Consider the following 14,999-nt stretch of genomic DNA (forward strand, 5'->3'; position numbering starts at 1 on the left):
CTTTCATCACATTCTTAATTTTGCTGCAAAGGAGACCACAGGACTTTCGTGTTTACGTTGGACACAACAAATAGAGGATTGCCCAAAATCCCCACAGGTCACAGAACCAGTGGCCACGGTAATTAGCGCGGCGCTGGACCACACTCACACTAATGAAAACAGCACCGGATCCATACTTCTAAGGCACTGTCTGTTTGCACCCTTTAAATAAAAAAAGGAAAACAAACACAGTCGGCTTGTGGCACAATTTCAGAATGGCGAGCGGAGTGAAATAATAATTCTGTATGTTTTCTCGTATAAAGTTGACTTCACAATAATAATAATAATATGTCTTTTGGGCTGCAAGCATGCCTACGACGTGAATGACACTAAAATTTATGCCCCTCTGCTGAGACCAGGGTATAACTAGAGTACAACGTTTTTTACTAACAGTGTCGGTCAGTACTACTGCAATAAATGGGGAGAGTGGTACGTTCATAATTCTTTTTTTTTCTCTGTGGATTCATCTTTAAAGTAAACTTGTTGTCTGGACATGTAATGGGGGTGTAGGCATTGAGAGTGTTAAAGTAGCATGATGAGACATTAGAATATTAATACTACTGTTTAAAGGAGTAATAAGTTGCCCATCACTGCGATTACTAAAATGCACAGCCTTCGTGTAAGTAGCCTCAGCATCTGCATGTTTTAAAAGACCAAAATAAGCAAGTATTGATGCCTCCGGTTATTCGAATCTGTTCTCCCGTTCCTGGCCTGACAGTGGCAGTGTAAACATTGTTTAGATATTTATGCCTTTTATACATCCACCGTGCATTCCATGCTAGTAAAGGCTTGTGAGAAAGCGGGACTAAGCCATAAAAGCTATTATAAGATCAACTGTAGAATTATGCAGCGTCGCCCCCCCACATAAAATGGCGAAAAGCTGCAGAGGGTCTGATTGCACAGTCACACCTGCTTTATGTGGAAATTACAGTGCTGAGAGAAATTGTACCAGGGCTCATTTTGGTCTTTGCCTGTGGTAGGTCAGATGGGCAGCCCGTAAGAGGAGAACATGCGTGCTGCTCCAGACCACACTGACGGTCGTACAGTGTTCCCTGGAGCTTAAAATAAAAAAAAAAAACAGAAAATGTGCACATTGTAAACTTTAAGGATCCGTTTTTAAAATAATGATTATGGGACAAGTCGGGAACGGTAAAACATATTCAGAATACATGGATTTCCATGACAACCACATTGTGTGCCCTTGGTATGTTCTGCAAAAAAAAATATTAACTGTCAAAACAAACTCAAAATTGTATATACTGCATGTATACGGTTGGGATAATCGCACTGTTTTCCTGGAATCCATCCCCTCACAGTAGTCGGGTTGGGGGTAACCACAACACTGGGGAACCTAATATAGACGACCTGAGCAAGGAAGGGGTTTCTGCTTAATGCTTCGCGAAGCATTGCGGAGATCTGGGCCAATTTTTTATACACTCGCTCTCGACTGATCCGAACCTACGCCCTGCCATGTCATATCCATCTATTTATCCTGTTCTTGGTTGTAGTGTCATAAACCAAACCGGCCCCTCACCTCACTCCCCTGATATTGGCCTGAGCATTGTGTGTAGAGCCACACTGTTTCTGCTGGGGAGCCTGGCCACGCCCGCTTTGGCCTGAGCGCCAATGAACTTTTGACCCTGGGGATCACCTGACTACGGTGTCCACCCGAGCCTTGTCTGACCCTTGCTGTTTGCCCTCATTGTGTTCATCTGAGTTTGCAAGCACAGAAGCCTTCTCTGTCTTCGCTCTGTCTTCTGTCTACCTGGTTGTCCCCAACTCGGTTGTGTGGGAACCCGTAGGGGGTGTTCCACAAAGCAGGACTTCTCAATTAGTTTGGTTAAGATAAGGCAGAAGTCACGATTAACTCACAGGAGGGCTGCTTGCATACGGTCTCATTGGACAGGCAAGACTTACAGCTTAGGTTAACCCATGAAATCCTGTTTCATGGAACACCCAGCAAGAGTGGTAGAATCCTAGTAAGCCAGAAGACCACAAAGTCACAAGTTCAAACCCCACTTCATACCATTGTGTCCCTGAGCAAGACACTTAACCCTGAGTGTCTCCAGGGGGGGACTGTCCCTGTAACTACTGACTGTAAGTCGCTTTGGATAAGGGTGTCTGACATATCCCTTAAATGTAAATGTTTCGTGGAACACCCGTCAGGGTGTGTCCTCTTGGAAGAGCGTCACACAAGCTCCAATACGCTGATGCCGAAGCATGACCTCAGCAGTCGATACACTGAACGGTAGACATTTTAACCGGCGCAACACAGATGCAGACTTTGTTCAAGGCTGTAGGAATATTTTTGGCACAATGTTGTCGAGCATAATGTTGTGGCCAAACGTCCTCACCACTTTCCACTGAGGTGAACGAGCGGAGCACAAAACGGCAATTAAAATGACAGCTCGTACAGCCACAGAATATCTCAGTCCTGCAGTCATGTTGTGAATGAAAATTGTGGCCAGGACGGTTTATCTCTGTGGTTGGAGGCCCTGACTCCCATTAAATGGCCACTCAGCAGGGAGGAGCGCATGGCGCGTATCACAACGTGGAAGGGTTCGAAAGGCAAAAAAAACCCCCGAATGTCCCTCGTGTTGGCTCATTCGACTACTTTATTAGCTCCTGGTGGGGAAGTACGTGGCCGAGGCGAAAAGGGCTGAGGTGAACCGAGCAAAGTGTCCTAATCCTCATCAAGGTGTCCCCTTTCTGAGGGTCTTTGTGAAGGGGCTTACACGGCCTGCTGCCCCGGTGCTGTCAGGGGGGCTGCGCCGCCCCTATCCAGTGTCCCAGACACAGCGGAGTCAGTCCGGCCCCTGACTGACAGCCTCAATAGGCTGGGAAAAAGCTCAGCCAAAGGGTCTCTAAATATCTCCCCCCTCACTTTCCCAGGAATTACATCATGGCAGCCTGCCTGAGCCGAGCCACAGAGGGAGGGCGACAAAGGCCGAGGAGACCAGAGGCGGCGCGTCCTGCCGGGAGAAAACCAAGGGAGCAGAGAGAGGTGGAGAGACAGTAGTCTGGTGGCCCGTGTGGCCCGAACCCACCTCCTACACTTCTCTTTTCATAGCGCGGGCCAAGTTAAACAAACAACGCGCTTGCCGGTAAGCACCGAGGCGTCCGCCGAGGTGCCTGACGAAAACGAAAAAGAAGAAAAGCTCAAGGTGTTCTCTGCGGCAAGCGCGGTCCCCGGAGACACCGGAGGGGCTCGGGAGGAGACGAGGGGAGGTTCGAGTTGGGGAACCGGCGCAAGACGCCAACACAATGGGTGGGCTGAGCAGAATAAAGATCAGACCAGAAACTCTGATGTGTAAACAATATGCGAGCAATAAACACACACTGGGTCGGCACGGCCCGTTTCACAATACTACCCATAATGCCTCTAAATGCCATTCATCTATGAGGCTTCAACTCACTACCTCAAGTTCGACTAATTCACTTCTTTGTTAACGAATTGCTTGATTAGTGGATTAGAGGCGGCGGTCCGCTTTGGGGACCCCGCCCCCATTGATGAACTGATGGGCCTTTTAAAGAGCACATGCCTCACATACCTGGAACCGCTCATCCATTTGGACACGTTAGACATTAGAAGCCCCCCCACCCACCGTCCCGCCCAGCGATTCCACCTTGGGCCCCACCTTTTCCCATAAACCATCAGTCCGTGTCCCATCCTGCGCCGTTGGATTTTGCACTCATAGCTGTCAATCAACTCCTCACATATTAACACGTATAAACAGAACAGGTCTGTAAATCGAGTTTTTTTGGTACGGTTGGGGGGGGGCTTGGTGCTCCGCCAACCTCCTCGCTGTTGGAGAGCGTGGAGTTGTACGGCTCCGTCTGCTGGGGGGTCGCCTCCTTCGGCCGCTTCCTCTCTCTTCTTCCCATCCGCCCCCTCCATCACGCACATCGCCCACAGCACGCCGGCCGGCACGCCAGCAGCAGCAGCACCGCATCGCCGGGTCCGACAGAATAAAGGGAAACGGCCACTGGGAGTGTGTCCTGCTCTCTGGATGGCACCCCCTCGCCCGGCTGCTCTCCTGGCCCTCGGCTCCGGCTCCGGCTGGCGTGCCTCTGGCTTCACTCGACTACGAAGTGTGTCAAGCGGAGTGGTCGCACAGAACGCCAGATCGGTGCAGATCTGACAGCAAATAAAGCCATTAGCGGGATTTTTCACGCTTCTTTCCCCACAGGGGGTACAGGGGGGCCACCAGAGAGGAGGGGCGACCTCGTGGGAGTCAGGAAAGGGAGGTGGTGAAGGGAGAGGTCGTCTCCGCCGGTAGAGCAGGGTGGCTCTTTGGTCTTCTTTTCCGACGGCCGTCACACTCGCCTCCTGCCGAGCGTTCGGAGCCCCGAAAGAAAGAAAAAAAGATCTCTTCTCCGGTGGAGACTCTCTGACCACGGTCGTAACCGGTGTCGCCCTGGTGGCTTCAGAGTGGCCGCGCCTGACAAGAGGAGTGACAGCGGCCGCCCACCTTCACCTCCTGCTTCTCGTTCTCCCTTCCCCTCCTTCACTCTCTCTCTCTCTCTCTCTCTGCGGCTCTCTCGCCCTGCCTGCCTGCTGCTACGTGTGGATCCTTGCAGATCCTTGTTTGCTCTGGTAGACGTCCTCTTGATCTCCCTGCCCCGGACCCGTGCTCTCTCCCTCTCTCCCTCTCTCCCTCGCTCGGAATAAAGCCCACGGCGGAGTTTATCGCACTCGTGCACCCTCCCCTCTCCCCCCCCCCACGTCTCGCTCCCCCCCCCCAGCCCCCCAGTGAATTAGCAGCTCGGCCGCGCCGCTCCGGCCTGCCCCGCCGCACACCGGGGCGGTCTGCGCAGCAGAACAGCCGGCGTCCGTCTTTACCACAAAGCGCCGGAGAACGGAGGGAACTGAGAACTGTTGGGTACGGGGTCTTTGGAGAAGGTGCCGCAGTTTTATCAGCTTTTACAGGGTGAACAGCGTGTCAGAGATAAGTCTTAAAAGAAAGTGAAGTGATTGTCATTGTGAAACACAGCAGCACAGCACACGGTGCACACAGTGAAATGTGTCCTCTGCATTTAACCATCACCCTTGGTGAGCAGTGGGCAGCCATGACAGGCGCCCGGGGAGCAGTGTGTGTGGACGGTGCTTTGCTCAGTGGCACCTTGGCGGATCAGGATTCGAACCGGCAAACTTCTGACTACGGGGCCGCTTCCTTGACCGCCAATCCACCGCTGCCCCTGTAAAGTCTCTCTTCATTTAAAAAAACCAGACACACAAGTCAAGATGTGAGAAGAGCGTTTCATGTGTTAGGCGGCGCCCCTCAAGACTTCACACATGTCGTTCAAGACGTGGAAAGACTGCAGATCCAGTGATCCAGGGTGATGGCGCCTCCTTACGCAAAAACCAGCCCCCGCCATTTTACATGGATGTTCAACTTCACTCAGACCTATTCGCACGCTGCTCAGATTTTAGTGTGGCTTGTTGTGTCATGTAACATTTGCAAAAATGTTAGTTTTAGCCTCATTTTCTCATTTCTCTATAATTTACTTCACCTTTGGTACCACATCTTCTACTCTGTGTGTGCTGTAATGTGTGTACAGCCTTACTTGGCCTCGATACACACAGCTTGACTGCAGTTTTATCAGAAATAAATAACTTTTTATCATGCCATTGCTTAACATGATCATCCTGTGGTGCAGCCGTGCGCTAAAGAGCCGCAAAAGGTAGAAAAGTAACAAATGAAAGTAATGTTCTAATCTGTTTTACTCGTGCACTGAAGCTGCTATACCAGATTGTGAAATTAGATTCATCGTTTCATAACGCCTGCAGAGAATTTAAACTCAATTCATTTTGGGTGTTTTTAGTGGATAATAGCAAAAAGTCGTGTGACTGCGCAATACGTCTGTGATTTGCAGTGTGACGGTCGAAGCTCTCGCCGAATAGCGTGTTCTTGCCTGCCATCTAGTGGCGCCGTGGCAGAACAACATACAGCAGCAGTAAAGATGCATTGTTTTTACAGAAGTGCACTCTGCACTCTAGGTCACTTTCCGTGTTCCGCCACACGTGATTCAGTTCTAGAGCCTGGTGGTTGAGAGGCTGAATCGTGTGGGATAAATGAGGGTGAAAGTGTAAAGCGCCTGCTGTAGCATAATAGTGTATTTAAAACATATTGTATTTATCCTGCACCGTGTTGTTAGTCCTGTGGTAGACAGAATAAATGCAATATCTCATAATTTAACATTGTCATAGTTTTATCCAATAGGAAGATGCATCTCAATCGCAAAATATTTACGTCTTCTTCTACTACTACTGCCATTAAAATGAATAATGTATTATTGTGTTTCATAATATGAATTCTTTATCGTTGTTATCGTTCATTATTTTACTGCTGCGACGGATCACATAAACAATTCTGAATGTGAGATCGTGTCGATAAAGTTCTAACTCCAATTGTAATTGTGGTGTCCAGACCTTCCATTGTCATTAGTGCCGCATGATCCGATTTCCCTCCCTTGTACCGCGCTGCACGGGTCGTCGCTCTCGCCTCGGCAGACGTTCTTTGTTACGGACGACGTGGAACGTCGTGCGCGCGGAAGCCGGAAGCTGCTCCTCGTTCCCCGCCGCAGCCTACAAATACGGCGCTTCGGCCTCGGCGATGGTAGCTCGGCCAGACCGTCCCGGAGGGCGCTGAGCGAACCCACCCGAACTGCGCGCCGCTGCACGGTTGGTCTTCGCCGGCCGCCTCGCTAGCCTCCATACTCGCCGACCGCGGGTCCGCGACCGGGCGCAGGTGAGACGTGGCGTTTGTGGAGATAAAAGCCCGTAGAGATAAAAGACGAGGCAGGAGAAAAAGCGGCTGTACATTTACATTTACAGCATTTATCAGACGCCCTTATCCAGAGCGACTTACAACCAGTAGTTACAGGGACAGTCCCCCCCTGGAGACACTCGGGGTTAAGTGTCTTGCTCAGGGACACGATGGTAGTAAGCGGGATTTGAACCTGGATCTTCTGGTTCATAGGCGAGTGTGTTAGCCGCTAGGCTACTACCATCCTGCTGTACTTACTGTTGTGCCCAGTTTCAGCTCTGATTTCTGACTGCCTTGGTGATATGGTGACGTCTGCCTGTTTTAACACCGTATGTTCTGATCGAAGTCATGGCCCATGAGAAGCGTCGCTGTGGCTGCCTGTGGACGACTTCCCTCGTCCTGCTTGCGCTGTGCCTGGCGCTGGACGTCCAGGCTCGTCCTGCCAACATGTCGTCACTCAAAGACAAACAGGCCAGCAGCAAGGAGGAGAACGAGATCCTGCCCCAGGACCACTTGAACGGCGTCAAGCTGGAGATGGACGGCCACCTCAACAAGGACTTCAACAAGGAGGTGTTTCTGGGCAAGGAGATGGAGGAATTTGAGGAGGACTCTGAACCCCGGAAGAACAGGAAGAAGCTGATCCAGATTTTCACCAAGTACGCTGCCGCTTTGGGCCCCTGTTGTGACCAACGTCCAGAGTGTGTGACTGTTGTACTGAGTGTCAACGTTGTGCAACATGTCTGCTCCCTCAGGGTGGATCTGAACCAGGATGGCAGTGTCAGCGCCAAGGAGATGCAGCGCTGGATCATGGAGAAGACTCAGGAGCACTTTGAAGAGGCCGTGAGGGAGAACAAGCTCAGCTTCCGCGCCGTCGACCCGGATGGAGATGGTGAGTCCCATTCCCTTCATGACTTTCACTCCCAACTTCCGAACTCCACGCACTTTACACCTCCTGAGGATAAGAGCACCAAATAGTCATAATCCGAAGAAAGACACATCAAGCCTGATATCTGGAATATTAACTTTTGTGTTGCCATTCATTTTTCTTTGAACAAACTTTGACCCCCTGAACAAATATCAGAGCCCTTATCCAGAGCGACTTACAATCAGTAGTTCCAGGGACAGTCCCCCCAGAGACAGTCAGGGTTAAGTGGTACTACGTGGGGTTTGAACCTGAGTATTTCTGGTCCTCATAGGCGAGTGTTAGGCTACCACTAGTCTACTACCACCCTCTTATTAACTCCTGCATTGCTGTGTTTAAGCTGATAGTCATAAGTATATTTTAGAACACTATAAAAATAAAAAATTCGGTTGGCGTGAGAGCGTCGGTGTGTACGGCCGTAGATACAGCCGGACTATCTGGACCCGTCTCACAAAGCGAAGTATTGTCTGTAAATGGTGGTGAAACACCCCCCTCCCCGTTGCTCCACTTTTCAACTGGCCTTGGCCTCAGAGGCCATCATCACAGAGAAATGTTGCCATATCACGTATCATGTTTGCTTTGGACATAATCTAGGTCAACAAGCCATATTTAAAGTGACTCGTGTTGTCTGGTTTCACCGTTCGCAGGAGCGGATCACAGTACTTTGTTTTAGCAATATGAAGTAAACCCTATTTATTAGGAACGTTTTAGCTGATTCTCTAGAAATTTATATGATCGATATTACTTTTTTTTGCAGTAACGTACATTCTACAATTCTGTGCCATGTTGCAGCACTGCAAAGAGATAATTATCCTTCAGGCAATAATCTGTTAAGGATGTAGTTAAATGCTGTAATAACCTGTTACAAACAAGAAAGGACTGCATTTTAACTGTCTTTCTTGGACAGGACACACTCAGAAGATAGTTTAGACGTTAAGTGGGAGGAGCCAAGGGAGATGATTGGCCGCTGTCACACACCCTGCTTCTTCGTTCTGGACTATTTAAACCTCCTCCCATTAATACGTCACACTCATAACCGTAGCAAGTATGTAAGGCCACCTCGGGACCACGCCCGCTAATAAATCTACCAAACATGCAGATAGATTATCAGTGTTTTAAAGCAGGAATTTTGAAGCCAACACAATATGCTGCTGCTTCTGTAGCGCCCCTAATCTTTCAACACTTAACTGCATGGGACAGCTTTCAGAGCTCCTAATTTCTCTTCCTCTTGTGCTGTACTCGCAGGTCACGTGACATGGGACGAGTACCGTGTGAAGTTTTTGGCCAGCAAGGGCTTTGATGAGAAGGAGGTCGCAGAAAAGGTCAAAAATAACGAAGAGCTTAAAGTGGACGAGGAGAGTAAGTGCTCCACTGGTGGCACCGTAGCAGGACGACCAGCGCCTGGCTCTGGCGTTTACTCTCCGCCTCTCTTCCTACAGCCCAGGAGGTGCTGGACAGTCTGAAGGACCGCTGGTTCCAGGCCGACAACCCCCCCGCCGACCAGCTCCTGAACGAAGAGGAGTTCCTGTCCTTCCTGCACCCGGAGCACAGTCGCGGCATGCTGAAATACATGGTGAAGGAGATTGTGCGCGACTTGGGTACGTTCTGACGCGTGAGAGAAATGCGCAGTTGGGTTTTATGGAAGCTTTCTGACTGCAGTCCTTTCATGATCGTTCAGTGCTGTGTTGTGTTTTTTTTTTTTTTTTTTTTTTAAATTGAGATTTATTTATTATTATTTTTTTGCAGACCAGGACGGCGATAAGAAGCTGACCCTGTCAGAGTTCATCTCTCTGCCTATGGGCACGGTGGAGAACCAGCAGGCTCAGGACATTGACGATGACTGGGTCCGCGAGAGGAAGAAGGAGTTTGAGGAAGTCATTGACTCCAACCGTGACGGCATCGTAACCATGGATGAGCTGGAGGTGGGTGTCATTTTAGCACTTGGAACGATACATCTGCAAGGTCACCTAGGAGAACATGTGTACTGATACTAATGGGAGCAACATTCAGACAGTCTCAAGTAGGGTTGTGACTATTAACAATTTTGGTGGTACAATTATAGGCAGAGAAATAATCCTGGTTTCACGATTTTATTTTATTTTTTCTTTTACGTGAAATATTTTACGTGGTAGTAGCCTAGTGGGTAACACACTCGCCTATGAACCAGAAGACCCAGGTTCAAATCCCACTTACTACCATTGTGTCCCTGAGCAAGACACTTAACCCTGAGTTGCTTCAGGGGGGGACTGTCCCTGTAACTACTGTCTCTGGATAAGAGCGTCTGATAAATGCTGTAAATGTAATGTTGAACAGACATTCAGCTGTATTAACAGATATGAACAACACAGGTTTTGAACTTCGAAAGCTATTTATTGCAGTTAGAAAAAATAAAGGTAATCTCTGTACACATCTATAGCTCATTCGCTGCTGCCAAAATCCGCAGTGACCACAAAAAAAAGAAAATAATGTTAAATCTGTCTAGTTTCAACAGTTCATAAATCAGTTCAGGTTTAAGTGCAGAAAGGTGAGTGTTCGATCCACAAAATTCCTCCCGCACGCACGTTTTGTCACCGCGCTTCATAAAATGACATGCTGTATTTCATGACCTGCTCTATGGTAGTTACAGATTTAGGACATATGCAAACAGGATCCATTTATGACACTGCCAGAGAAGTAAACACACCACTTTTTATAGACCAATAGGAATCAATCAGTAGCCTACATCACTACATGGAAAAATTATTGATTGATTGATTTTATTTATTTATTTTTCCTGGCAGCTTGAATGCCACCTTTTTATGACGTTTTATTGTATAAATATACTATAAAATGTAATTTAGGTTTAGTCTGATATTTGTCTTTGTGGTGCAGGAGTACATGGACCCCATGAACGAATACAATGCACTCAATGAGGCCAAGCAGATGATTGCCGTGGCGGACGAGAACCAAAACCGCAACCTGGAGCTGGAGGAGATCCTGAAGTACAGTGAATATTTCACCGGGAGCAAGCTGATGGACTACGCCCGCAACGTTCACGAGGAGTTCTGAGCTCACGGCTTCATTCAGCCATGGGAGTGCAGCGTGGAGAAGACTAATTATTCTCACATAGCCTTTCCAGCGACTGGGCTTGGCTGTGCTTGAGTGAGCGCTTTTCGCAAGTGTACATGTTGTAAATTCTCTACTTACGCCTTTCTGTTGATTTTTTTTTTTTTTAAAAAACACGGACCAAAGTTCCCCCTCCAAACCCATTGCAGAGACGGAGATGGTTTAAATTTATTTTCCCACCCTGCCCTCAATCACTTTCATGCTTCCTGTGAAAGCTGCAGCCTTCAACCCTGTAGAGATGTTTGTGTATATGAGGGACCGCCCATGATTCTGATTTATTATGAACTGAAAAATCAATGTTGGTTTAAAGAAAAATTCTTATGAAATGTAAATACTGTCATAGTATGAAAATGTTGTAATATATATATATGTCCTCTGATAAGAGGAATGAGTTGTTTGTGGGGTCAAACCCTAAAGGGGCTTTATAAGGCCTAATATCAGTCTGCTTGCAAAATTCAGGTTTTATATTTTTAGGTAAAGACAAAGCTCTTAATCACGCGACCAATCACATGCAGTCAATTTGGATGAGAAAATTGTGCCCGACTTGCTTCTGTATTTTGTAAGTGGAGGCTGGAATGGCAGAAGATAAGCTTCTGCATCTTTATTTATTCATGTCATTTCTCAAGGCTGAAAATGAACGTGTCCCACTCAGGGCCTGTCACCTGCCAGCCACCTATAAATAAACCTGATCTCAGTCCCATGTGACGCGAGGGTAACGAATGGCAGAGTCATGCATTTTAATCGGCCTCTCCAGGAAGACGGTTTCTACATTAACCGATCCTTATTTTGGCATGTATTTATCTTAAGTGTTATTCTGGCCTTGCACGTATATATATATAAAAACTGCTTTGATGAATATTCCTGGATTCTCTAGCCATTCTGTGTGACTACTTGCTTGAAGAAGAAGAAAAATGACATTTAGGGGTGCGTTCAACCTGTAGTAACGTGGAAATGGTTCGCTTCGCTGGGCTGCAGCTTCCTAATTACGGGACTGGACTGGTGGTTAGGACGGGGCAAGCCAGTGATGGAGTCGTCCGTACTTCCGTGACTTTGGTATACTTTCAAATGCATTTTTTTCTTCATGAGCTCAATATACAAGATGACATTTTCTGCCCTTATTAATGACTTCTTTTCTTAATTATATGTTTATGATTACAATCAGATTAAAAAAACAGAGGCTGTTGTGATTATTTTTCATACGTACAACGACATGACATTTTGTGATAATGATTGACTAATTCTATGCTTGAGCAAAGAGTCAATTTTATGTTAGAAATAGAAATAGTTATGGTAAAACAAGGCAAGTGTACACCAGAGCAGCTAATAATTGCTGTTTTTTGCCATTTTTTTTTTCATTGCTTATTTTTCAATTTTGTTCTATAAGTCCTAAGCAATTTTTCGTATTTATTTGCTGGTGTGTTCATGGTGCCAAAAAAAAACCCTGCATTGTTCTCCAGCTGAAGTTCTCCATCTCAGAGCAGTACAGAGTATTGAAAAGGCTTACAACGTGCAAAAACATGGTCTCAAAACATCAGGAAATGACCATCTGAAAGGAAAAGTGTGGCCATTCAGAACTCCACTCAGATCCTCAGTTAAATGAAGTGTAGTGCGTTGAAAATGCCCAACGATCCGTCTTACCCGCCATCGGTACGTCTGCGACTTAACATGGATATATTTGTGAATTAAATTAAACTGGAAACAAAGCCATGTGTTGCACGAAACGAATATATGGTGTAAAATAAATAGCTTCGAATCATACTAAACATCCATTTGAAATACTGTGGGATTACTTTACTTTAAAATGAACCTAATAACCCGAGGTGGAGCATTTCGACCTGTCACCTCGGCTCAGGTAAGGAGGTAGATGGATGAATCCTCAAGTTGGGATGCGCAGGTATGGCTTTTAACCAGCAGATGGCGCTCGCTGGTCATCCATTTTACCATGAGCCTCAGTAAACGATCCATCAGTCATGTCATGCCTGTTTCACAAACGCACAGCTTACAGCGAGGGGCAACAGGGCTTGGGGGGAGGGCGAGAAGCTCGCACCTCCACACATCCCAGCTGAAGAAAGCGCGCCGGCGTGCACGGAGGTATGTCAGGCCTGTGTGCAGGGGAGATGATGGAGCTGGTCTTCCCTCCTGGCACGGCACCCCCCCCTCATCAGGAGGATGCTCTTCCTGCCTGCGGCGGAAGCTTCTGGCAGAACCTGGCGGCCACGAGAGGGGAGCGCTCGCTCCATGTTTTGCAGGGAGGCGAGAGCGAGCATGGGGGGGGGGAGTGTGTAGTTATGTAACAAAGCCGGAGTCTCCCTCCCTCCGCCCTCCTCTGCCTGTCCTCTTCCCCGCCCTTCGCTTTTCTGAATGAGGTAGCCTTTCCCTCCCTGTGAAGGCCCCTCGTCCAGTATAGGCCCCCTTTTCCTGGAAATCGATCCTAGCCAAGGCCGCTCCGGGTCTGAGGGGAGGGGGTCCCTCTTCCTGAAAGTCACATGATCCAGACCCAGCCCTGCTGTTGTGCACAGTCTGGGTCTGTCTCCCATCACTGCTGTGCATTAAGGCACTTATGTGTGTGCATGTGTGCACGTATAGGTTGTTACGTGTGTGAGGACGCCTGCGCCTGCTGCGTGCACGTGTGCGACTGTATATGTTCAAGATTCCGGAGAGAATTATTGTCCGTACAACAGTGTACACAGTATACAGTGTATTGAAATACAGTTTCACACACACATATATATATATATGGAGCTTTGACACAAGTTATGAGCCTGAGCCAGAGATGAACAACACTGTAACTTATTTTGTGCGAGTATAGAAATATCTTTTCATGTAGTCTATTAGAATAAGTCATTAGAATTTTTGCTATATAAACTATTCTATTTACTGCAGACGTACATGTAATTCATATTTCCGTGACAGAAGGGGGATCGTTACTAAGATCCACATGGTATAAATGCTTATGCTGTTTTTGTGCAAACTGTTCTGTCTAAATCTTAAGTCAGTTCACACAATGTTATAATAGTTCCAATGCTCACATGCCCAATAGTTTACAACAAAATGATGTAGTTCTATAAATTATATTTTATCTATATATTATATTTTATCTAATTATACTAACTTTTGAAAAAAATCTAATCTTATAATCCCATGAACTGTTATAACTCACTTTTGTGTGTGTTTTTTTTTTCATACTCAGCAGAGATTATATTTTGTTGCATTATTCAGCGTAGCTTTGTTTTAAGTTAAGTTAGAAGAGTACAGTTAGCACTACCATGAGATGGAAACAAAAGAATCTAGTTATTAGTTATGAATCACTAAAGATCCCCAAACCGATTGATGAAGAGACAGCTTGCATCCTCGTTCAATAATAAAAATTAGGAGTTAAGAGTTCTGGATGCCCTTTAAATTAAGGCAGACTGAAGACCTTCTTGTGCGAAGATACATTTATTCTGCAGGCCTGGTGGGGTAATGGATGATGATTCAATGAAGCAGCTCACGGTTTTGTGGATTTGCAGTGAAGACCTCAATGGTCCAGCAGCAGCAGCAGCAGCAGCAGCAGCAGCAGCAGCAGCAGCAGCAGCGGCACATAAATGACGGAAGTGAACATTCTACACGAATGCTGCACAGACTGAGCTTTTTTCCTGCTTTAAATGAATCTGGTTAATCTGATTAATTCCAATCAACCATTTTGGAGTTCCTGCAGCAGGGCAGGTTTACGTTTTTTTACACTTCCAGCCTTGCATCTGCAGAAATGTGTTCAACTTTAGCTGTGAGATGAACGTCTCGGCAAAATTATTTTTGGCTATTTTGCTTTTAATTATTACTAGACAAAGGGCAAAGTGACTTTTAAAGGAAGAATTCAAAGTTTATTCTAAGAATAAACTTTTAATCACAATACTAATTGCAGCCAATACTAATTGTGTAGAAAAGATCAAATGTCTCACTTTGAACATAAATATAATATAGTATAAGAACATATTTGTATGTTAGGTGCAAGTTTTCTTTCATTATCATCTAAGAGGGAATTCTCGTAAAAGCGCTTTCCCCTTCTTGCCCTAGTCGACACTAACTTTGAATATCGGTCATCTGTGCTGCTCTTGGAGCTCCTGGCCTGAGAACTTGTTTGTGTGCTGGTTCACCAGTCATCTCCACGCAGCAGCATCTCCAGT

At 46.9% G+C, this 14,999-nt stretch overlaps 2 protein-coding genes across 3 annotated transcripts in view; both read left to right on the plus strand.

Annotated features, from left to right (window-relative positions):
- The window catches only part of LOC114798045 (diacylglycerol kinase alpha-like), a 17,626-nt gene extending 14,767 nt beyond the window's left edge, over positions 1-2,859 (plus strand). The window contains exon 9 of the mRNA XM_028993407.1: positions 2,662-2,859. Coding sequence (XP_028849240.1) covers positions 2,662-2,859 — 198 coding nt within the window. The remainder of the gene's footprint in view (positions 1-2,661) is intronic.
- A 3,721-nt stretch (positions 2,860-6,580) lies between these two features.
- LOC114798520 (45 kDa calcium-binding protein) lies at positions 6,581-10,779 on the plus strand. Of its 2 annotated transcripts, none has more exons than XM_028994295.1 (7): positions 6,581-6,724; positions 7,156-7,465; positions 7,562-7,698; positions 8,977-9,090; positions 9,171-9,329; positions 9,478-9,653; positions 10,603-10,779. In XM_028994295.1, the coding sequence occupies exons 2-7, from the start codon at positions 7,158-7,160 to the stop codon at positions 10,777-10,779; spliced, it is 1,071 nt and encodes a 356-aa protein (XP_028850128.1). In that variant the 5' UTR covers positions 6,581-6,724; positions 7,156-7,157. The 2 variants fall into 2 exon arrangements, with proteins under 2 accessions (XP_028850128.1, XP_028850127.1); XM_028994294.1 differs by having other exon boundaries at positions 6,585-6,791.
- The last annotated feature ends 4,220 nt before the right edge of the window (positions 10,780-14,999 follow it).

This window comes from Denticeps clupeoides, chromosome 10, assembly GCF_900700375.1.
Source record: "Denticeps clupeoides chromosome 10, fDenClu1.1, whole genome shotgun sequence".
In the NCBI taxonomy this organism is placed as follows: Eukaryota; Metazoa; Chordata; class Actinopteri; order Clupeiformes; family Denticipitidae; genus Denticeps; species Denticeps clupeoides.

Excerpts from the sequence above, each read along its gene's own strand:
- LOC114798520 (XM_028994295.1), top strand. The coding sequence starts at position 7,158 with ATGGCCCATGAGAAGCGTCGCTGTGGCTGCCTGTGGACGACTTCCCTC. Across the intron at positions 9,091-9,170 it reads GCTTAAAGTGGACGAGGAGA|CCCAGGAGGTGCTGGACAGT; the intron begins GTAAGTGCTCCA and ends CTCTTCCTACAG. Across the intron at positions 9,330-9,477 it reads GGAGATTGTGCGCGACTTGG|ACCAGGACGGCGATAAGAAG; the intron begins GTACGTTCTGAC and ends ATTTTTTTGCAG.